The sequence below is a fragment of the Bacillus rossius genome (genome assembly GCF_032445375.1).
Source record: "Bacillus rossius redtenbacheri isolate Brsri chromosome 9 unlocalized genomic scaffold, Brsri_v3 Brsri_v3_scf9_2, whole genome shotgun sequence".
Lineage (NCBI taxonomy): Eukaryota > Metazoa > Arthropoda > Insecta > Phasmatodea > Bacillidae > Bacillus > Bacillus rossius.
The window spans coordinates 13122527-13147262 of record NW_026962013.1 but is presented as its reverse complement, the minus strand read 5'-3'; the positions used below and the strand labels follow the sequence as shown (position 1 = coordinate 13147262).

Genomic DNA, 24736 nt, shown 5'->3' with positions numbered 1-24736 from the left:
GGCACTGTCTGGTGCCTCACAGCCTCGCGCGCTAGGCACTGAAAAGGCGTGCAGTCTGCGTGTCATTACTGACTCTATGGGACTTTAGAAGTGGTGAACCTATAATTATATGGTGGAATATTGATGATAAAGTCTTTCGTCCTAAACATACCTATCTTACTTACAATACTGTGAAACATATATTTCATACATAATGTTATTGTTATTTTTTTTTGTGAAATTTTTTATTAATAAAGATGACATGTTACTACACAAATATGAAATTTAAATGTGTCATGATACATTCCACTAAAACAGTTTCGATTTGACTGATACGATGAACTTTATCAATATAATAATTTTTTAATAAGCATGTCTAACTAAGTACTCAGAATAATAAAAATAAATCTACAACAAATTGTGTGTTTGAAAAATGTACCACAATAAAAGTAAAATTAAGTTACTAATGACAGTTGTAAAATTAAGTTACTAATGACTGTTTCAAATTAAAAAAAAACGTAAAATTTTTTTCCAATGTACAAATTTAGTCCATACTTATTGATACAAACTTCTGGCTAAATAAATTACACTATTTAAAATTTTCTAGGCCTGTGGGAAGATTCAAATTTTTGAATATCAAAATGAAAAGTTTATTATTCGTATTCAATTTGAATTTAAAAAAAACTGATATTCGCACAGGCTTAAAATTTACTATATTAAAAGATTATGTTTTTGTGATTAGAGTTAATTTTTTGATTAAAAATGGTGAATGATTTCATGATTTTAAGTTGCATTTTGGTACATTATGGTTATCAACTTACATTTCTGTGTTATATGGTTTTTGAGGTTATTTCAGTTTTATTACAATACAGTAATACACCCTATGATCTTGTCCCTACCAACTAAGCCTTTTCCGCTGTCAAAAAAATACAAATTAAAAAAAGTTTAAACAAAGTTATGAAACAAATCCATCACAGAAAAATAGTACAATGCTGCTATTCATAATTTGACACTTTTAATATATCTTGAACGATTTGTAAAAGAACATTACCACTCTTAACTCCTGCACTCTGTTTCGGCGGCCCAAAACAGAACAACTATTTGCACTATCAGCATGAACGAGACGAGAGAATCGGCACGCACACACGGCGTCCGAGGTACTCACCGAACCCGTCTGCGGGGCCAGCGTGTGCTTGCTCATGACGATGGTGGTGGTCTTGAGGTCCGCGGCCTTGGTGGGGCCGGGGGACTTGGGCGGCACCAGCATCTCGGTCGGGCTGGAGGGCTTGTTCACCAGCATCTCCGCAGCTCTCACCACGTCCAGCACCTGCCAGCCCAGCGCCAAACACATTCGCTATTCCCAGTTATCTACACATCCAGAACATTTTTTGCGAATCACAAATTTGATGAAAAAACGAGAAATTTTTTTCTTTTTATAAATGCTGAACTCTCGTAATAGTGATTAAATGACCTCATATTTACATATTCAAAACCATTTTCGTGTTAACGGCAGCTCGGTAAAGTGTACTTTAGTTCAACAATATTGCATACATTTTTTCTGCTAATTTACTCAGAAATCCGGAACCTATATTTACATTTATTCTGTCATTGAGTTACAACGTCTGTTTCGTCATAGATGCATACAGAAAGTAAGCTGCAACATTGTGGCATGGTAGCAGATACTGTGTGACTATTGATTTATACGCCGCTACAACTATCGCATTCATTTATTTAAATGACCATTGCAAAGGCATGTCCTTTTTTGGGGTTGTAATCCATTGTAGTTATTTTATTAATTTTTTTCAAATACTAATACATGTGACAAAACAAATACATGTAACAGCTTGTTTCAAACATTTGAAATGTCGCTAATAGTCAGCGTTTTGATTTTTCCACGCAATTTTTTTCTGCTGTTATGCGAGACAGTACTAAATTAACTATGAATACCTTTTGAATGTTTAAGCACCAAATATTCTTATTTTTTTGACTATGACAACCCGCACAAATAACTTAACCTCAAAATTGAACATTGGTACACGACAAACACAGGAGGTATACTACATCAAATATTCTAAACCCAATTTAATATTTGATGCATTGAATGTTAGTATTCGAAGTTGAATCGAATACGAATAATAAATTATTCATATTTGTGTTCAAAAATTTTAATCACAAAGGCATAGAAAATATGTTTATTTCTCACAACTAAAAATTATTTTAAATGTGTTTCCAGGACCCAATATGAATAATTTAATCCATTATTTTTATTAACTGCTATCTTTCTTGAGCTGAATTCCTGTTGTACCCTGATATTTACTGCATTTGTATACATAAATTTTTTAGATCAATAGGCATACAAGAAAACTCTTTCTTTTTTTCAGTATTTCATCTTAATGTTAATAAGTTCAAAAATTATGTTTACTTTCACATTATCAACAAGTACCTTAATTTTTCAAAATCAGCTGAAAACCTAACATTGGTATATTAGTTTTTTTTATTAATAATCACTTTAAGAAATTAATACAAGACCTCCAACGCCATTATTATAACTACACCTTGGATGCTATCGCATATTAATATAGCAAAAGAACAGAACATCGCTGAAAGCCATTTCTCTGCCAAACTTTTGCAATTAGTCATTTAACGCCAGTCACTACTGATAACAAGGCATTCCAATAAATTATGTGTTATATTTCAACAGAACCAAAAATTTTAATAATAAATGATATAAAAAATTTGTTGAGAAAACGGTTGAAACCAAGATGGCATGGCGTCTTACCGTTAAGTCTCCTTATAAGTAAAAATACATCAATAAAATGTATTTCCGAAATTTCCATTACACTATTATGTCGTGTATATAATGTTTGTGCACTATGAAGTATATCTGGAAACAGTGCACGCCAAAACAGGGACGGTGCTAATGGCACAATTCCTGCATTGAAAAGAGGGAGTAAACATCCATTAAAAAGCGCACCGTAATTGTACTGAAATAAAAACCAACAGAAGCGACTAAAACTGAGCAAACTAAAAAATTCCAGCAGTGCTGTAATGCGACCAACCAGGCAATCAAGGTCAAGAGCCGGAATCAACCCTAAAAAAAAATTTGAGCCTGTGCGGCTCTTGGCGTCGGATCACAGAGTGTGCTGAACCATCAAATGCCGCGTTAAAAGATCTTTCATTGTACTCATACTTTTAGCAAACTTAGCTTAGCTACAGCATCGGCACTGGAAACTGGAAAGGATCGCAGCTTACCCTCTCCGGAGTGGACTTCTCCTTGGCAGCGACGAGCTGCTTCCTCTCTTCCTCCTCTCTCTCCCACTCCACCAGCTCCTGCTTCATCGCCTGCTCCTGCAACACCCCGCGTCACCCACACACACACATCACCGGGCACCAGCACATCATCTGCTTGCTTTGGGGCTTCTGCAGATACCCACATCACTTACAACCACATGGAAAATCACCGCACAGTCCCGCTAATCTGGATCCCGCTGAAATGTTGAATAGATTTTAAAAAAAAATTATTTACGAATATTAAATATTAGTTGAATTCTCGCTTACCCCTAGCATACACACTTCATTCAGCATTTACAGGAAACAATCCTCCTCACAAAATACTATATGATCATCCAATGAAAAAATTTCCTCTCACTTTAAGTTAGGCACACAGTGCAAAAAGTAAAAAAAAAAAAAAAAACTAACAATTTTAACCTAAAAGCACTGTGAGATTCAAGGCTAGGCTTCACATGCCATGTTGACTGTTTAGTTTTTGAACAAAAATTTATTGTTGCAAATAAATTATGGCTGTTTTAAATAAAGATAATATTAATTGATACTTTTTTATCTTATTTTCTAAGCAATTTTCATTGAAAAAAAAAAAAAAGAAGGGAAAAAAATGTTAAGATGAATAGAGGTGAAAATGCACTGTGTCGGATACAGTTTTAACTGGGACTTGGTGAACTGTTTGCTACGAAGAGGGCTGTGTTACGTCTCGCCACTGCCTACCTGCCTGATGGTGAGAGAGCTCTCATCCTCGCGGTCCAGACTGGAGACGCTCTGCGACACGGACTTGGACTCCCGGCTGAGCCGCCCTTCTGACATCAACCGGTCCACCTCGGCCTTGTCGTACCCTGCAGGAGCACTGCATTTACAACCAGGGGCGTAGCCGGGAAGGGGGGAGGGGGGGGTGGTTTAGGGATTCAAACACCCCCCCCCCCCCCCCCAAATCTTTAATTAAATTTCTTATTCATCACTCAAACAAATTTCATATTAAAATTAATAAAAATTTTAACATTACAATATTTAAATTGAAGTACCGAAAACTGCTAAAATAGCACTATTTTACACCTTAAAATCCAAATTTTCCCGGGGGAGGACCCCCAGACCCACCGCTTTAATACGGGGGGGGGGGGGGGGGGGGGGGGCCCCTTCTTAACACCCCTCATACACAAATCCTGGCTACACCACTGCTTACAACTGGGCACTTTCCCCCACAAACACACATGCACTCCAGGCCCACTTCAGGAAGGACACCAACCTTTGCAGACCACCAGCACGATCTCGTTTCCGCAGCCTCGCAGAACATTCACAGCCTCTTGATGCGATGCACCGAGCAGAGACACCCCGTTCACCTCCAGTAACCTCATGCCAACCTGTGACCAACACGACATGGATTGAAGGAAGGGAATAGTAAGAACTTCAAGTCAGGTAAGTAAAAATCTACGCAAAATTTTTATAGGTTAATAAATTGTTGTTGAAAAAATACTTTCATTTGTTTCAAGTTATGACGGTACAAAATGGCATTAGTTCTTCATGAAAACATAATGATTATACCTAAATACTATGGCATCTAGGAATAAAAAATATAGCGCTCACCTGCCCCTCATCCTGCTTTATATGAGCACAATACACTATTTTCTAAAACCACAATTACAGCTTTCAAATAATTCCAAACGTAAAATACAGTCATAAAAACCATGCCATACCAAACAAATAAAATACTGAAATTTTTTTTTTACAAACAATGCAAACAATGTGAACACAGTAAAAATATAGTTCAATGGCTTCTCCGAATAAAATAATGAAATATCACAATTACTTATCAGAATACTAGTCAGTTGTAAGGTGCCTAAGAGGGCCATTGAAAAATGATCAATATTACAAACAATTTAATATACACAAAATCTTTATTAAAATTAAAAATAATTTTAATATTTAACAAATGAAAATTATATCTGACACACACACACACAGACACACACAGACACACACACAGACACACAATGATAAAAGTATTTGACAAAAAATTATTTTTAATAAAGAACCTCTTGAAAAACTACATTCAAGTGAATCGTCTCGTTCAATAATCCTTAATGAATTATAACGACAGACGTAATCAAAATTTATTTTCAACAATAAATTAAATATTTACTTAATTTGTGAAGTTAATTATTCAAATTAGAAAAGTAAAAGACTTGATTTAAAATCTCACAAACTAACTCCTAACGCCATCTTTTTGGTGAAAAAATTCAAATACAGTTCTCGGAAGATAAGAAGCGCTGTCACCTTCAGGCGACCGTCCCTCTTGGCTGCTCCCCCGGAGTTGATCTTGGAGATGAAGACGCCCTCGTCCGTCCTGTCCAGCGGGTTTCCCCGGTGGCCACGCAGCCCGCCCTTTATGTGCATTCCCAGCTTCTCTCCCGGCACCTTCACTATCCTCAGCTCCTGGACAAGCCAGAACAGACGCTCGGGACATACGATCATTTATTTATTTATTTATTTATTTATTTATAATTGTAACATGCCAACCAACAGGACAAAGCCTTTAATGGTAGGCACACAATTAGACACAAATACACTCACAAAAATAAACATAAATGAAAAACAACAAAACAATACAATATAAAAACAAAACACACATAACAAAGACAATAAAACAAAACTCAAATGTTAAAATTTAGACAACACAGAACTAAAACACACATGATCATTAAGAACTAAGAAAAAAAAAAATTAAGTCTTTATCAAATTTATTAATGTTGGTTATTAGCCTAAAGATAAGATCATTGTTTCTGTTAGCTGTACATAAAGTGGAAGTTAAACGACTATTTAAAGGAGGTACTCTTAAACCGGTGTTGTCAAGTATATATCTACAGTTCAATTTGTTAGTATAACAGTTTTTAATGAAAATAGAGTCAAGTAATTCTCTTTGACTTGAGAGAGACTTCAGATTGGGTAGAGGAAGATGTTTTTTATTAATAATATTTATTAATTTATTCTGTATGTTTTCAATTTTAATATTATCACACATATTGATGTTGTTCCAAATTACTGAGCAGTATTCTAGTTTTGACCTAATTAATGCTAAATAAAGAGAGAGGATCATAAAGTATAACATCATTTTATGCTGTAAATTAGGGCATAATAAAATCTACAACAGAACTCGTTCTTCACAGTCCCAATTGTCTTAGTTCCGTATAGTCAGGGTGCTAGACAATCTGGGATGTAAAAATTCTCCGACTTTTCCAAGTTTTCCAAGCCCACAGAATAAATGGCAAAAGATTAGTTAATGCTATTTCCAAAAAAGTTTAGTGAAAAAAAAAAACACTAAATGGTGTATTGAATTTACTGCAACATAGTGTTGGGTTGTGTTTAAGCTTTGGTTCATAACATGGGTATCCCATTTGTGATTTCTAATTTATATTTTGTTTATAGTTCGCACAACATTAGAACATAAGTTATGACTTTTTTTCTAATATGGTAGTCTGCATTTATAATGAGTTATTATTCCATAATAAGACCAGGATACAAATCATTTTTAAAATATGATGAATTAAGATCATTATTTGATATTACTACATGGACATTTCACACCTTTTAAAAGTTATATAACAAAATAATTTTTTTTAAATTCCTTGATGTTTTCCTGACTAAAGCAACTCTTAAGTTGCTTATTCAGTTTTCTGCATTATTCTTATCTCTCCCCCCCCCCCCCCCCCCACCATTACCAGATCCTTTTGAGAGTAAAAAAAAAGTCAAACTATGAGCTATCATTTAACTTAAACAAATCATATTTAATTGTAAATTCACTCTCTCAAAAAATAGGTAATGGTTTTAAACTGTTTGAAATTACAAATATTTACCCATGCCTAGTAAATATAAACACCATAATTAAAATTTGTTCTTGCTGTGAATAAAATAGGAAAGGCTTGGAGACTCATAATTTATAACTTAGTACGTCAAAATCTCAACTAGGGTCAGTAATTCAATAAATGATGAAAAAATACAACTACCTACATTAATATTATTATAATACTGTTACAACCAACTACAATAAAAATAAAATAATTTTTGGCACAGCCTACAGGCTTAGGTAGATTTCGAAGTACCTACTTATTCTGTAATTGTTCTGGAAACGTCTATAAACTTTGGAGCATTTAAAAAACTAAATGTACATTTTTTCATAATCCATGCAGCAAAAATATTACAAATGTTTTTAACTCAATGTATCTAGCACTGAATAGCTTAGAACTATTTTTCATATTGTGCTTACTAAGGTGGTGTGTGTTTGCTACAGAAATTATACATACTTTTAAATTCCAACCCTGTTTTTTCCCAACCTCTTGCAGGAATGGTTAGTCTTATCAAAAATTGTTTCAGATAAAATTTTAAATATTGTCTACTAAGGGAATAATGAATTATTTCTTCCACAACTCTTTTTTTTTTTATACCCTTTGCTATAATGGTTGGTCGTATAAAAAATTATTTCAAATGAAAGTTGTAGACAATGTTTTAAGGTTTTACAACAAATAAGAACTTATTTAATACTATACGTGGTACGGCAGTTATGATGTGTTAATTAATTCTACCCCTGGTTTTTCACCCCTTTTCTGCAATGGTTCGTTTTATCCAAAATTGTTTCAGACAAAAAATTTAGAAAAAATTTATACCATTTAAAAATAAATTTATGGATTCAATAGTATGCCTACTAAGGAAGTTATGAATTTTTTTGTCCTCCAACCCTTGTTTTCTCCACCACCTGCAGTTATGGTTGGTCGTATCAAAGATGTATTTAGACAAAAGTTTTTGGTATTACTCCTATGAGTTATACTTTCAAATGGATGCAATATTTGTATGGTTGTTGTTATCACAATTTTTCTGTTTTTCAAAAAAACCTGCCCCTATTTGTACTTCTTTGGTGGAATTTTGCCCATTTACGAACTTTAACAAAGTTTTTCCATTACTTTATTTTATGTATCTGCAAGTGATTAGTGCAAAATTACAGCAGTTATCATATGCATAAAATTTTAATGTATATATGTATATATATTTATATGGATACATAAATATATACGTATAAACTTTTGAGTTGACTATTATTTTGGGGTCTATGGACTATGAAACAAAAAAAAAAAATACATATTAAAATTTTCCTGAAGTCACGCCATGATAACGGCTACAATAGGTAGTATTAGTTCGAAATCTACCTAAAAAAAATTTAACATCAAAGAAAAGGTGGTGAAACACATCTAATACTTACGGTGACTTGCATATATTCTACTTCACGCAGCTTGTAAACAATAATGATATAATTAATCTTTAAACCCAACAATAAATATTATTTATATGTATCTATGCATAATAAAAAAGTTAAAAAAATATATTGCAGATCTCAATTTATAAAATAATTAAAAACCAAATCAAATACATACTAACGACCAAGAGGTACGTCTAAAAAAAAAAGGAACAAACTGTCCGTTAAAAATCACAAATGCTCTTGCAACACTTCTCTTAAGTTGATTTCTGGTTTGTCAAAAAAAAAAAAGCTTTAATGCAAGCAAAGTCCACTTTTAAAAAAAAACTCAGAAAATAAAAATCTTCCAAAACTCGAGATTTTAAACTTCACGAACTTACATGGCTTACAAGATACTAAATATATAAATTTTAGAGACAAGTCAAATTGTATCAAATTGGGAGGAGGAGGGGGGGGGAGGGGAGGGGGAGGAAACTTGTCCTTTGGTTCCCACCCAAAGTCAGAAGACCGCACACAGAGCAGCTCGGCCCTCTTCACTGTCGTGGTGTGCTCTGTGTAGGGGCGGGGCGGGATGTACCGGGTGGTGGTGACATGATGCAAGCTACGTGCCAGGGTTTCCCTCCTTGGCCAGCCAGGCTCCAAGGACTTCCCATCGCTGCACTCCTTCTCCTCATTGTGGTAGGGCATAAGGCCTGGCGAGGGAGGAGGAAGGAAAGAGGGTGGTTGGGAGGGAGCTGATGATTGTTGACACCCGGCCAACCACGCCCGCGGTGGTGCCATGAACTGCAGTGGTTGTTTCTACAGTGTGCGACATTTTTTCCAGTCCCAGCCAAGCGTTAAGGATCATGGCAACCATTAACGGTGGATTCGCAGTAAGCTGCTTTCCTGGCTGACCATTTTCGGGAGGTACTCCAGCCACTGAGAAACAACAGAATCGAAACCCAGGTCACAAGAGTCATAAATTTGTCCCTTCCCTCGCGGTCGGCGGAGTGCTGGCGAAGGACCTAGGCAGGAGAGATACAGCTGAAAGTTAGTAAGAGTGTAAGATAGCTTCCCTAGCAAACAGAGGTAGGCGTGAAGCTAATGACTAGAAGTTAATTACAATTCATAATAATCCACCTAACCTCACTTTTGTTGCGAATTTTGTAAAAAAATAACATTAGGTACTTCTAAGAAATAATATTCACTCCTTTTTCAGGTTTACTTAAGAGGGAACACACGAACAGTCGACGGAGAGTGCGCTGCCGACGCCCACTCACTTGGAATCCTTCGGGCAGGGGATCGTGCTGCACGGTCAGCTGTATCTCGTCCTTGTGCTTGAGCAGCAGCTTGACCGCTTCCTGGTGGGGCAGCTTGGTGATGTCCTCCCCGCTCACCTTCAGGATCCGGTCGCCCATCCGCAGCTTGCCCGACCTGTCAGCGATGCCCCCGGGGACAACCTGCAAGCAGACGGCATCGCAGAGAAACTGTACTACAGACAGCATCACAGAGAAACTGTACTTCAACACACTACAGCAACCCAGGCTACCGCCCCTCCCCCACTGTGTCAATCACTTTATTAAAGAAAGTGTGCTCGTATGTTGGTCATGTGCAGTTAGCTAGCCTGCTATGATGAAGATGAGTAGGGGGGAGAATGTGTCTCTTTCATACTTTTAGAGATGACTTTGTATCTGTCATACATTGTACCCACAACTGAAGTCCCACAACTGTTGGTGGACATGTAACAAAAAACTAAAAATATAAATAATCATAAATGAAATATATAGTTAGGTTTCTGGTATGTTGTAAACAACAGCTGTTTATTCTTTTGAGAGGTATTTGTGCACTGGCAATGTGTTTTCTGATCATAATTTATGACGTTACATTCGTTTTTTTTTGGGATATTTCTGATAATTTGCTTGCTTTATGGCGAATACGCAGCTTGAATTTATTTTGTACCGTTTGTTTACTTTCTTAGATTTTTTTGATGTGCTTTTTATGTATTTTTTTTAGTACAGTGTTAATATGTTAATGCATAGATACAGGGACTGTAATGATGAAATGGTTGTATCAGTTACATGAATGTATGGAGGGAGACAAATATTGCTCACGCATGGGAAAGACCTGTGATTTGGGTTTAAATGCTGTTGCCATGCGCCAGTATTGGGTGATACTTTATATGTGATTTATGATTGATGATTTGTGAATGGATGGAAATTATGTAAAATGAGTGCCCTTGGTCTTTCCAGAGGACAAAGGGCTGGCCAGCGCATCTGTCAATGTCTGTACAAGGTACCGAGAAGTCGCGTCTTAGGTTGTGGCTCAGAATTAACAAAAGAACATAGAGGCAAAGAATTTCACTGCTGTGGTCAAGACTATATCGCGTATACTGAACCTTTTTTATGCCTTATGGATTTTTTATTTAGAGTTTTTGGCCACAGTCTCCAACAGCTCACAACGATGATAAAGTAACATTGGCATTGTTCAGAGTACGGAGACCTTTAGCTTGTACCGTGAGTTGCAAGCAACTACAGGATTTACCAACAAAGAGTATGTAATTTTCATTTTTGGTACCAACAAACACAAAATTTGAGTCTTGAGCCAGTGAAATTGTTTTGTGTGACCAGTTTATATTTTCGTCATGTACATTTTCTTTTTCATGGTGGGAAGATGGTGGCCATTAGGATTTGTAAATTTTCGTAAAAGATAAATAAAAACAGTAAAAAATAGTTTATGTCCAAAAGATGTTATTTCAGTAATAAATCATTCAAACTAAGACTTATTTTGGGACCATAAATATTTTTTTCAACATTTTATCAACCTTTTAAGTGTTTATGGATGCAAAAGATGGACCAATTTTGAGCTAGCCAGGGGTGGACTGTTACTACAACACAAACAAAAAAGCATCTAAATGAAATACTTTGAATTTTAATTTTAAATTAATATGAATCTAAATTTTTAAGCTCAGTGACTAGACACAGAGGCAGTAACAAGGGATCAAAATCAAAATATACTTTTAAAAAATTTTGAATTGCTAATTATATAAAGGACTTTAATTAAAATTTGAGGGATTTTTTAATTTTTATACCTGTGTTTGTAAAAATGGAATTCTAAAAAGAAAAAAAAATGCATTATACATCACAGGTAAACACAAAACAAATGAAAATGAACACTTTAATTTCAACAAAGTTACATGACTTACATGAGAGATGAAAATTCCTGGTTCTTTAGCACCAAACGGAATGCAGGAATGATCCGTTCCACCGATTATGCTGAAGCCAAGTGATCCACCTTCTTTAAGTAATGTCACACCCTGAAAAATTATATTCTATGTTGCAGTCACATGAGACAACTATGCATACACTGTTAGCACAGCTTGTAGCTAGAGTATGTTAAAACACCTTCAAACACACAAGCAAAGAAAAAAGAAAAATATTCAGAAAATTTATAATGTAAATTTAATTATTTTTAACAGAACACTAAATGCTGTCTTCTTTTTATTTCAAAACAACAGGTTTAGTAATGTTACAATGAAAATTACTGTAGAACTAACCCTTTAAATTTGCAAAGTTCTACCAAAGATACACAATGATAAGAAATCTGATGATCAAGCTGGCATATTAAATTTAAATTTTAGTAATGGGTCAATTCCAATTATAGAATCAGCAGATTCAGAATCCAAAGGTACTGAAACCAAAGTTGGTTGAAAGCAAAACCTTGAAACTGTGAGTGTCCAATAATGCAGTAAATCGTTGTTCAAAACGGTTGTTTTTGTAACAAAATTGCACAAATTTTTTCTTAACTGTTCTATGTGTTTGTGTTTTTGGGGTGCTGAATCCCAATTTCAAGTTTGCTGCCTTGTAAGAGGTCGGCTTCACAACGATAAATGCAAAAAAATAAAAATTTTGCATTCTTTTAGGTTGTTCGCTTATATCTCGCAAACCACGCGGTTTTCGAAGATTGCTACTCTGGACAAAATTAAAGTAGACAAAATTTCCTAAAGAAATGCAACAGTTAAAGTTCGTTTTTGGACTAATGATTTCAGCTGTGAGCACACTGAAAAACTGTGAAATCAAAAATGTCCATTCCCAACCTTTACAACTCAAAAAATATACATATTATTAAGAAAAAACCTTGTACTACGTGAAAGAACATTAAATTTGTCCTCCTAAACATTGGCAGACTTGCATTAAGGCCAATTAGGCCCAGTCCTAGGATGGCCAACCTGTATAATATCTGCTTGGCAAGAGTGAGCTCAATTAATGTTAGTAAAGTTAACTCAATGACAATGTTTTTGCATATTACTATAATATGTAAAAATGAAACCTCTAAACTAAGAAATTCATAAATCATTCCTATCATAGCAATTAGACTCATCCTGAAGTCCCTCTAAGACCAAAATATATTTTTTTTATCTAGCCTCAGGACAGTCAATGTTGATATTACCACAAATTTTACCCTTCTCCAAAAAATTTCCTGCTGTATCGAAAAAAGTAAAAATGAGCTTTGCTGTAATTTTAACATATTGACGAAGGCATTTTTTTTTAATCACAAAATGGCTACAATTATAAATTTCAAGAACCCATGAAACCTCCATAATGTGAATCCGTAGTTTCTGCAGTGTGGATTATTTGAGCAAAATTTGTGCAAATAAAGGGATGAGTTCACTGTATTAAACTTAAGTAAAAATTTTGAATTAAATACTAATGTACTACACCTTCTGGAACTACTGAAGATAAATAAAAAATACTATACATTACTACCAAATTACATTACATTTATAAAAAAAAAACTTCATTCATTTATATGAACTACATTTGGAATTATATCCAATCCGCCACCACCACCACCATTACATCAGAGGCACAAATAATATAATACATTTTACTTACTTGCAATAAAAAGTAGAAACTATATCCAGATTGAAATATGCCAATATTTATTTTGTAAACTTTTTTTTATTGATATTATAATAGGTAATATGTTCAAAATCCTAGTGAAACAACCATTTCAAAGGGTATTTATATTAATTTTTGTAAAATAAAAAGTACTCAGTCATAATAATTATAAAACCAAATACCACAAAACTCAAATTCAATAGTGATTTATGGTTTATTGGTTTTAGACTATCTAAAATATTTATGAATAAGTGCTTTAAAAAAATTGATAGAAGTTTAATTGTTTGCATTACCTAGATGCAGAAACATAGAAGAAAAAAAAAACTAAGTGAGTGACCATGAAGCTATTTGTCAAACAACACATATTAATCTTGATTGAATACTTGCCAAACATTTTATAAACAGCAAATAACTTGAAGCATAATATCTGGAGACACGAAAATGCTATTTCCCATCGTTAGGGGTGAAGCCAAGCATTAAATTATTAAATACATTGTTTATAAAGGCACAGCTCATATTAATTCTAATTATTGAAAATAATTAAATTAAATACTTATACTAAGCACTGTATTCATATAAATTTATCATTGCTGAAAGCTTTAAAATATGCATTATTTATTAAAATGGCTCTGTAACATTAAAAGAAAATAAAGCAAGCATGTAAGAAATATAAGTTACCTCTCTTTCACCCACTTCCTCTCTCTCATTTCAATTTACCTCTGCACCCCTTCCCCACCCTCTCCAGAAACTTTAGTTCAGTTACTTTGAACTACATTACTACCACTTCCAGATTTTATTTACATAATTATATATTGTAAAATATGATTAAATGAATACATTGTGATATACTTATTAAATAGCATTCAAGTTCAGGTATTCGAGTGATTTAAAAGAATTTGTGTACATGTTTGTATTGAAATCATTGAAATAGTAATTCCTAATTATAGAAGAGGCCTGAAAATTATCATTAGAATATTAGAATCTACTATGACTGTGACATAAGGGCTGGTACTACTATCGTCGGTGGTCAACAAGTTGCTACATCCGATACCACCAGAATACACTACTATGATAACTATGGTCGAACAAGAGCATCCGTGCACAGAAGCAAAGGGTTCACATCAGAGTACCACTCTTACCCATAGTGTGTGAAACAATGAAGGATAGCTGTTTGCTCATAATAGTAGCAAAGCCAAAGCAGAGGGTTACCTACAAAACTATTATGTGACCTCTACAAGCAGACTGCAGAAGTTTCACACCTAAGAGGAGTGTTTTGTGAACTCCTATTACTCGCAACTATAAACAACAAATAGCTAGAATAATGAGTTTTTTTCTGATAACAAGCAGTAGTCCAGTGTGTTAAGAGTTAAATGCTAAGAGCCAGTTCCAGCATTAACTTGTTTTAACCAAAATATTTAGATTGTGATTCTATTGTAATTGTGTTTAAATATATCAATCATTAGCATCATTTTTGGTGAAGTTATAGTAAAACAGAACAGTCCTTGGTGAATTTCTACTACAAAGTTCGACCATACCTCACAGTATGCATAATTCACTACAATACTAATACTACAACTAATAATAATAATAATAGAAAAGCTCAATTAGATACTATAACTTTATGAGTAAAGAATTATAACTATAACGAAATATAGTAGTCATAAGAACAAAAAAATTTATTGTGATGCAAATTGTTGGTCATTCACATCTATCCCTTTCCACACCCTTTTTGGTGTTGGTTAAAAAGTTGGGCATTTCATCAAGTGAAGATGTACATTTGTACTGCATTTCTTACAATATTATAATTAACTTACAGTGATTAACATAAGGTCAAATGAGTAACAGGAACTGATAATTCAGCAAAAGGTATCACCATAAAACATAACGACAATAACAGTGGCAGTACCAAGCCATCTGAAAATGGGCCAAATCGCAACAGCCATCGCAGATGCACAGGCCTGCTACGCACCCAAACGCCGTGAGTGTGGCTGCAACTAGCGTCTGCCCCTACCTTTGTGCTGAGAACACCAGAGTTCTGCTAGCAGTGCTGAGAATCCTCCCTAGTGGCCAAGCCATGCGTGAGCCATGCAAGTCAGCACATTGTAGCATAGAAACAACGATAAGCACGAAAGGCACAGACAAGCCCCGCATTTAATGGTTAGCAATCATGCATCGGCCAGCGAGCGCTTTCCTCTAATACCAGAAATAATGTTAGAATGACAAAATAATACGTACTTGTAAAATGTTAGGGTTGTGCGGATATTCAGTAGTGTAATCAAAATAAATTAAAATATTCATTTTTTTTATTTCAATAAGAAATTCTCTTAATGTAAAATATAGGAATTAAGTTAAAAAAAAAAGTACTTGTTCCTAGAAAATGTTTAATTTGTTTTAGTGAATTAATTGCAATATGTTAGAATCCATTTTTTTGCAATAAAAAAAATCACATTTAAAACTGTAAGACAACTTCAAATGTATGTCTAACAAGAATAAAATAATTTTAATGTAGAAATAAATGGGATATTAATTAGTTCAATCTCATTTATAATACATTTTTAGTGTAAAACATACTCGGATGAATAATTTGGTCCATTCTCTGGTAATAAATCAATTGCTGAAATATAATATTTCAGTAATTTCATCAATGTTTTTTATAAAGGGATGTAAATTGGAATATAGAAATAAAAAATATAAATTGACTTCAAAATAACTAAAAACTACAAAAGGCCAACCTAATTTGTGAAAAAAATGTTTCTTTTTCATTTCAGTCTAGAGAAATTTCATAATTTAATTTTTTTTTTTATCTAATAATGCTTAGCAAATATTTTGTCATTTTGTGTAATTTATTTTCTACAAAATTTTGATCAGTTTACTAAATTGACGTCGTCCGGGCCTGCGGCCCCTTTGAGCCCGATATGACACCGCCCAACCACCATCTCTATTCAAACCTCCCGCTCGTGCGTGCGTGTGTGTGTGCGTGTGTGTCTAGCCCGGCAAGAGGGCGCTTAGAAGCAGTGCGGCGATCCCCTAATTTGCTAAGTTTAATGTTAATTGTAAACCTTTTGTTTTCATTCATTTTTTGCCCCAGTGTTTGTGCAGTTACTCATGTATTCTTTAATTTAAATATCATGTTACTTGAAAAAACCACAGACGTTGCCCGGGCGGACCCGAATAGGCACGGACTTGGACGAGGGTAGGAATGTTTTTATATAAACTTTCAATAACTAAGTAAATATTAATGAACTTTAAATTGCCAGTAGCTTTTATATAATTTTCAATGTTAATCTATAATTTACTTAACTTTCGACGGGGCACGGAATCACAGAATGTAATAACGGTAATTGTGTTGGCGCGGAGGCGCCATGTTAGTCGAGACGAGCAGAGCTCTCGCCCCAGTTCATCTTCATCACCGACCGAGAGCAGACGCGCCAGCACCCCGGGGATCTCAACCGTTGTGAACCACTGATCAAGTAATTCTGTATCTTAATTAATTCTTAAATCTCTTTCGTCCGTCATTCCTCGGGGCAGCTCTCGGTCGGCGGGCTGCATTAATAATTAATTGTCTCAGTCGAGTTTTTAACCATTGTGTACTAAGCATACTTTACAGCATGGCCACGTGTGTGGACCATGCATTCACTTAAGTCAATTCGTGCCTCAGGCTTTTTAACAGTGTAAAGTGTAACGTGCGTGGAGGGAAGCGTGTTCGTGGAATTAAATCTGGGTATAAGTAAAACCTGAGTACTTTATTTAACCACGTGGTGAGTGAGCCTACTTAGCCTAGGAGTGTGGCGTGCCCGACGCCTAGAGCGGGCCAGGTCTGGATAGATAGGGTAGAAAGGGCTGGTAACTCGTCCCCACTTGGGCTACGTCACGCCCTGAGAGCGAGACTCAGCCGGGTCCACGTGCCCTTACACGTGGTGGCGCCCATGCATAACATCTTAAAGTCACCGGGAACGTGCGCGCAGCCCTCAAAGTATTTGGTAGAAGTCAAACTTAACTATCCTATATAATTTTTATTTAATATCAATAAAAATGATTATCATAATTCTGAAAACAATAATTTTTTTAAGAGACTTTTGCATTATGACAAAAATTTTTAACAAACGTTTCAGTTTAGGTTTGCTAAAGAACAGTAGTATTCGCAAAACTCTATAAAACTGTTAATATTTATTTCTTATATTTATGCTAGTCACACATATGCTAACTGCTCTGAAATATTAATTTTTTTTCTAAAACGATTCCCTCGTATACAAAAATTCTAAGTCTGTAAGGATACGTTGTGCCAACTTGTGAAAGCGTAATAAATAATATTTTCAGTAGGCCTGTGCGAATATTCATAACTTCCACTATCAAATTAATAATTTAATATAATAGTCTATTTCAACGACTTGTTGCGTGCCCGCGTCACTATCAGAAGGCACCGATGCCAGTTCTCCCACTGCAACAACCCTACGTGCGCACGAGATCTTGCATGTGCCTGGAAGCAGGCAACAGCCAGCGCAACTGCCTGCTCGCTACTCTTCCTAACATGGGTTCGACCCTCGGAACTCATTCCGCCCCGACACAGCAGTAGGGTGGATCTGCAGTGGCTGGATATCCGACGACATTGGTCTGCTCTGAGAAACGGCTCAACTGCGGAAGCACTCGGCGACATTATTCCGCTGGAAAAACAGTCATGCTTGAGGACGGTCAGTTTGGGACCCTAAACCGCACACCTTGTTAGCTGGACCTCCAACATCACCCCCTCCCTGCTGCTACCACGCCTGGCCTTATGCCCTATCCCCAACAGAGGGGAGTAAAGAGGCAGGAAGTCCTCCTAGCCTGGTTTGCCAAAGTGGGGATCCCTGTCCACGTGTATCCCAAGAACCAGACGGCCACGCAGCTGCAACACACAGGAACAGTGGTGCCCCTGTAGCCTAGGAGGTCCCTGTTCGAGCGGAGCAGCACTGCTGCAACTCAGGTTGAGACCCTGTGCTTGGCACGTGCCCTACCAGACCAGTCGCCAGGGTGTCGGCCCCCGGACAGAGAAACCTGGTCTTCTGAGCCCGCCACCCAGCTGTCCTGTGGCGGGACAGAACAAACCTGACAGCCTACTAGCCCAGCCGCCACCTCACCATCAGGTGGGCTGATGAGGAAGGTACATACCTTAACTTTGAAATAAAATAATATTTCATTATATTCTAAGTGTAGTAAAGCTGATGAATATCATGTTGTGTAACTATTAACATTAGGATTACAAATCATTGTACAATTTTAATGAACTTAGGACACACATACAGACATGGAGTAACTACCCAGAGATTAATTTAACATACCTGCACAGTGAACAGCTGTGTGTCTTAAGTTATGACTGCAGATTATGTTAAAAAATTTTAAGTTGAAAATATGCGAACAGTCAACAATTTGCAACCCCAAAAATAATTCCTAGAAATTCAAATAGTACATAATCTTTTTTATTATATGTATATAATAACATGAAATATTTCTTGCCATTGCACAAACCAATGCTTTGAGTATTTTTTATGACCTTTGAACTGCCATAAAAAAAATGTTGAAAGATAATCTTAGTATTAAAATTTATATTTGTACTCAATAATGTTATTATTTGATTTAAACTTAAAACTGATATTCGCACAAGCCTATTTTTCAAGAATTTCAATAACTGCAACAAGCAATGAAATGCACATGCACCTTATTTATACACTCAACAATGAAATTACAACTACAATATGAAAAAAAAAAAAAAAAAAAAGTAAATGCAGAGCTATTACAAAAATTCCTGAAAGAGATCTGCTTATACATAAAGTGACCTGTATCTGATACTGAAACAATCAAAATAAATACTTGAGATAGTAAAAATTCAGAGTTGCCTCTATTGATTTCTCAAGTCTTTTCTATTAACTTTTAAATAGTCAATTTTATAATAGTTATATTACGTTAACCAAATAGAAAACCAAAATGAGAAAAAATTAACTTAATCACCTAGAGCAAAGTTTTTATATTACAACTCTATTACGACTTCCACTTCTGCTTGCGTTATCACTTACTCTCATATCATCTGCCAAAAGAAGTTCGTTTTCAGTACAGTTATATAAAATCCCCTTACCTATCGGTAGCAATTACATGTATGTTTTATGTGGTGTACATAAATAAATCCTGTTAAACATGTCACCCAACAGCAATGATGGGTACACAAAGTTCTACTTTTTACAGCAAAGGAACTCTTGTTATAACATTTCTAAAGCAACAAAAGGATGAAAACTACATTGAATCAAAACTTTTAATCTTTTGAAAAAAAAATAAATAAATAAATAAATTTAAAAAAATCACACTGTGAACTTTGCTTCCAATATGATTTTTCAAATAATATTGGAGGATTATGACATTACCAAAAACATCATCAATGGAGCCATATATGTTTGGCAAAAGGGATGACTTGAGTTCTCATCAAATACATGTTTTGAATATAGGACTGGTTCTAATATAATGAGACGGAATCAGCCGATCAGAATCATGTCTAGCAATAACATAAATCACGCCTACTTTTGTCACAATTCTTTAAAATGGCAAAGAACATGTGCGCGATTACAATGGTTATAAAAGTGTAAAACTTAGAATATGTAAATGTGAATATCTTACAAAAAATAATTTTATATCTAAAGTAGGCCTGTGCAAATATCAGTTTAGTTAAAATTGAATTAGCGTACCAAATTATTCTCAAATACGAATATGTACCGAATTCGAATACATAGTAAGAATGAGAATTAGAATCCCAGTAAAATATTTATTTTTCACATCGTGCAACAATTACATAGGGAAAGAAAAAGTTAATGTGAAGTGTAGTGGCTTCTCGGTAATTAGACAAATAATACTAATGTGAATAGTTGGTTAGGTTAAGTCAACCATAATTGTTTTTGGTTATAATTATGCAGCTAAACCAAACCAACTAACATTTCATTTTAGTTCCTATTCAACATATTTTCCAGAATCTGCTACTCTACATACAGATCCAGAAAACTTTTGTGAACTGCAAAATGCAGTGAAATCCAATCCATTAACCCCCCCCCCCCCCTCCAATCAAAACAAAAAAAAAAAAAATTAAACAGTATATTCACAATTTAGTGATTAAGTGAGCTCATATTTGCATATTCAAACTCAAGATAATACAAGTTTTCGTTAACTGCAGCCAAGTAACCGGTAATTTGGTTCAGCAATATTATAGATACAATTTAAGCTACAGTAGAACCCCGATTTTGCGAACACGGATTTAACGAAAACAGCGATTTAACGTAAAGGTTTTCAGGAACCAACAAAAATCACCAATTTATTAAAAAATACACTCTGTGGTGTCAGTAATAGAATGGAGCTACTATATATTAATATGTGCCTTTGCATCATCTGTCCAAATACGAAAAAATTAAAAAAAAATTGTTCAAATTGCTTAAAAACTCCGAGCGCTGTAACTGAATTGCGTAGGTGCGTGCCATTGCGTGCGCCTGGATAGATAGACTGTCCGCGACACATGACGTCATGAAGGGTTTCTTTGTCCGCATCCCCCTCCCCCTTCTTTATCCTTGGCTTGACTCACCACGTTATCTTCCAAATACGCCCGCATAGTAACAGTGCTAGCCAATAATCACACATTTCCAAATATTCCCTTTCCCATCCTCCAGGTTTTTTCAACTTGTGACCACGTCACACCAATACGCCATTATCATTATTCTCTAGATGTGTAAAAGTAACGAAAAAAAGCGTACCCGTATGTATTCGTTACTATAACAATTAGTACTCGTTACTATTGTATCGTTACGTTACTCGTTACTTCTGAAACCGCATTAAAAAGCTATGTTATGTTGCACCAACGAATCGAGTCGTATTGCGTACCCGTACATTATGACGTCGCGTAAATAATAATAAATAGAATATAAACAATTAACAATATTTGATAATTAACAGTTTTTGTTAACCAAGAAACAATTAAATCTCATTAATGCGGCTTTTTTATATTATCTCTTTTAAGATAAGAAAAAAAAAACGTGAAAATACGCGATAATAAAAAACAAAAACATATATATTTCTAATTTGTAAACAATACTTTCTTACGTTGTTTCTGTTCCAATCTCAAACTTTGTCTACACACACAATACCTTTAATAAACAGTAAAAAACTTTGACGACGAATTTCCAAATTATACTTTACTTAACAAACAAACATCGTTCTTTGTAACGCAAATTCATCGAATATGCGCGCGCATGCGTAAAACATACGAAAAATGCGAGTAACGAGATGCAGCCGTTTGTAACGTTTCGTTACTCGTTACTAGATGGCGCACCCGTTACTCAGTACCGAATACATACGGTTTGCTACAGCTCTATATTCTCAGTAAGAGCTTTGTGCGCGGTGTTTAGTTTTTGGAATACGTTTTTTATAAGTGCTGCGCAGCTGAGCGAACAAAGAGAGTCAGCCGACGGCCACGCCGCGCCGTAACAGCAGCTGACCGAGTACAATGACCTTTCTTCGCGTACGGCACGCTATGGACGGTAAACTTCCATCAATTTGCGGCCTTTTAATTTTTAAATTTTTTACTGTGACGCAATGTGTATGTAGCTCGTTTTTGTTATAAACGCTGCAGGTTGCGACTGTATTTTAATAAACTTTAATGTATTTTTACACTTTACATATTTTTAAACTTTTTTTTATGCCTCATTTTTCACGGTTTCTAAAAATCTGTATGTACGACCGAGGTGTACGTACGAACCGGGGGCCGTGCGAGCGAGATCAAAAACGTTGAAGATGGAAAGTTGACGAAGTCTGAGATAGCACGGCAGCACAAGATATCAGCGTCGACCCTGTCTACGATACGGAAACGTAGGTACGCGATTATGAGTGCAGGGGTCATTGAAAATCGGTAAATCGGATTTAACGAAACATCGATTTAGAGTAAACATTTTCGGTAACCGTAGCACTTCGTTAAATCGGGGTTCTACTGTAATTTCATCTGACATTTGAAACCAGCATTTTCCTTTTTTTCTTATTTTTGAATTGTAACATTTGTTTTGTCATAGACACATACAGCAAGAAAGCTGCTTATGTGCAGCATGATGTTAGATTGATTGTCTATCGATTTATACACAGTTGAAACTATGGTGTTTACTTCTTTTAATGGCCACGGCAATGGAGTGTCCATGTTTTGTGGTGTTGATGTCCATGGCTGTTTACGTTTATTTAGTTTTCCCACTACTGGTACGTGTGATGAAAATGAATACAAATAATACTTTGTTTTCGTTTGAAATGTCTCAATTATGCAGCGTTTTGAATCAGCCTCGTGATTTTTCCGTTACTGTCCACCTTTACTGAAGTGAAAATTTTTTTTTGCATACTTGTATGTTTAAAACATTGCTTACTGTACATTTTTGATTATGAAGTCCCATTAAAACATCAAAAGAGGGTATTTATATTGCACAAATGAGTTAACCTCAACATTGAACATTGGTATATGACAAACTCACAAGGTATGCTAAGTCAAATAATCATAAGCAAACAAATATTTGTTAAATCAAAATTTGAATATTTGCACAGGCCTAGTCTAAAAAATTTAAAAATCAATGACATTTATTTACATAACTAATAATATGAGTTAAATTTACAGATGTTTAAAAAGTTTAAAGATGCACAAAAAATAAGTTAAAAAATTCCATCCAGCACTGTGATGCATTAAATTTTAAAGTAAGATTAAATAGAAAAGTTTTAGATAGATCGAACACAAATAAACATTGATAGTGTGACATGATCCAAAACATATTTGAGGTTTTCTCTCCAACTTTGATAGATTAACCAAATATAGTTGGAGACAAAAATTTGAGCGTTAAAGTGCCGTTACAAACAAAAGAAAAAATCTCAAATATTACTGTTAAAACAAGATTGAACCATAAAACCCAAGCATATATGCAGTAACACACATTATTCAATCTAAAACTAAACAAAAATTGCATATAAGTTAGCAACAATTTGTACATAAAAAACTGAATAAATAAAAAAAAAAACATGAAAAACTGAATTTTAAAACAATGCAACTATAAAGATAAATGAACAATGTCTAAAATTTACAGTACTCAGTCAGCCATCAGAAATGACCCTTCTACAAACAGGAGAAATAAATGCTCTACTTAGCTACTAGTAATTGACACTGAACTAATTACTACTGTTTATAGAATGACTTTATAAGATTTATGCACACACATTTCACTACACATCTAATAAACCGAGAAATAGCATGCATTTTTTTTTACAATAAATAAAGTTTCACTTAAAGCTTATTACCATACTGTAATGACCAGGTTGACAACGGTTGACAATCTTTGGTGACCAATCTTGTCAATATTTTAGAAAATAAAAATTAAAACTAAAAAACATATTTCAGTAAATTAAAAATGGTATGCAGGAAAATGATATCAATGTAAAAATTTAAACACAGTACATACTTTGAATGCAAATTCATAAATATAAAAAAAAAATGTTAAATATAAAATAAAAATTTTACAAAAAATTAAAATACTACATGAGAATTTTTTGTGATTATGAAAAGAAAAAAGAAAATGAACATAAGAAAATCAAAACTCTAAAAATCTTTGCTCAATTCAGTAGCGCATTATGTGATAAAATGTGCATGCTACAAAAAAAATCCCTTCTGGCGTAGCCTACAGGCGTAGGTAGATTTCGAAGTACCAATGTCTTCTGGAAGTTCTATAAACTTATGAAACATTTAAAAAACTTAATGTACATGATGCATCCAGCATTGAATAGTTTAGAACAAATATCATATTATGCTTACTGAAGTAGTTATGAATGTTTCTGACCAAACATTATTTTTCATTCCTTGCATTAATATGTGGTTACATAAAAATTTGCTTTGCATCAATCAAGGTTTAAGATAATATTAAGATGGTTTAAATAAATTTGAATGAATTATATAGTATGAGAGTTTAGATTTTTTTTTTAAATTTCAAACCCTGATTTTATGGTAATAGCATTTTATACCAAAAAATTTTTCAGCCAAGGTGATAAGTTTTTTAGAATTTTTATAATGAATTATAACAGCTTTGATAGTATACCTACTAAAAATATGATTTAATTCCTTTCAATCCTTATTTCCACCCCCTGCAGTAATGGTTGGTTACATAAAAATTTAATTTAGACAAATGTTTTCGACAATATTTACAAAGTTTAAAATAAACAAGACCAGATTCGAAGTGTAATTTTTTTAATATCAGCCCTGGTTTTTTCAACCTCTTGCAGGAAACTTCGTCATATCAAAAATTTATTTAGATAAAATAATATTTATAATATGTTA

General features: G+C 34.5%; 1 protein-coding gene across 6 annotated transcripts in view; it reads right to left on the bottom strand.

The window, feature by feature from the left end:
- The window catches only part of LOC134543362 (protein lap4), a 237352-nt gene that overhangs the window by 52290 nt on the left and 160326 nt on the right, over positions 1-24736 (bottom strand). For all 6 annotated transcript variants that reach the window (XM_063388350.1, XM_063388353.1, XM_063388354.1 and 3 more), the window contains 7 exons: positions 11691-11801; positions 9769-9948; positions 5542-5700; positions 4514-4628; positions 3982-4106; positions 3232-3327; positions 1145-1306 (listed from right to left, as the gene is read on the bottom strand). In XM_063388350.1, coding sequence (XP_063244420.1) covers positions 1145-1306; positions 3232-3327; positions 3982-4106; positions 4514-4628; positions 5542-5700; positions 9769-9948; positions 11691-11801 — 948 coding nt within the window. The remainder of the gene's footprint in view (positions 1-1144; positions 1307-3231; positions 3328-3981; positions 4107-4513; positions 4629-5541; positions 5701-9768; positions 9949-11690; positions 11802-24736) is intronic.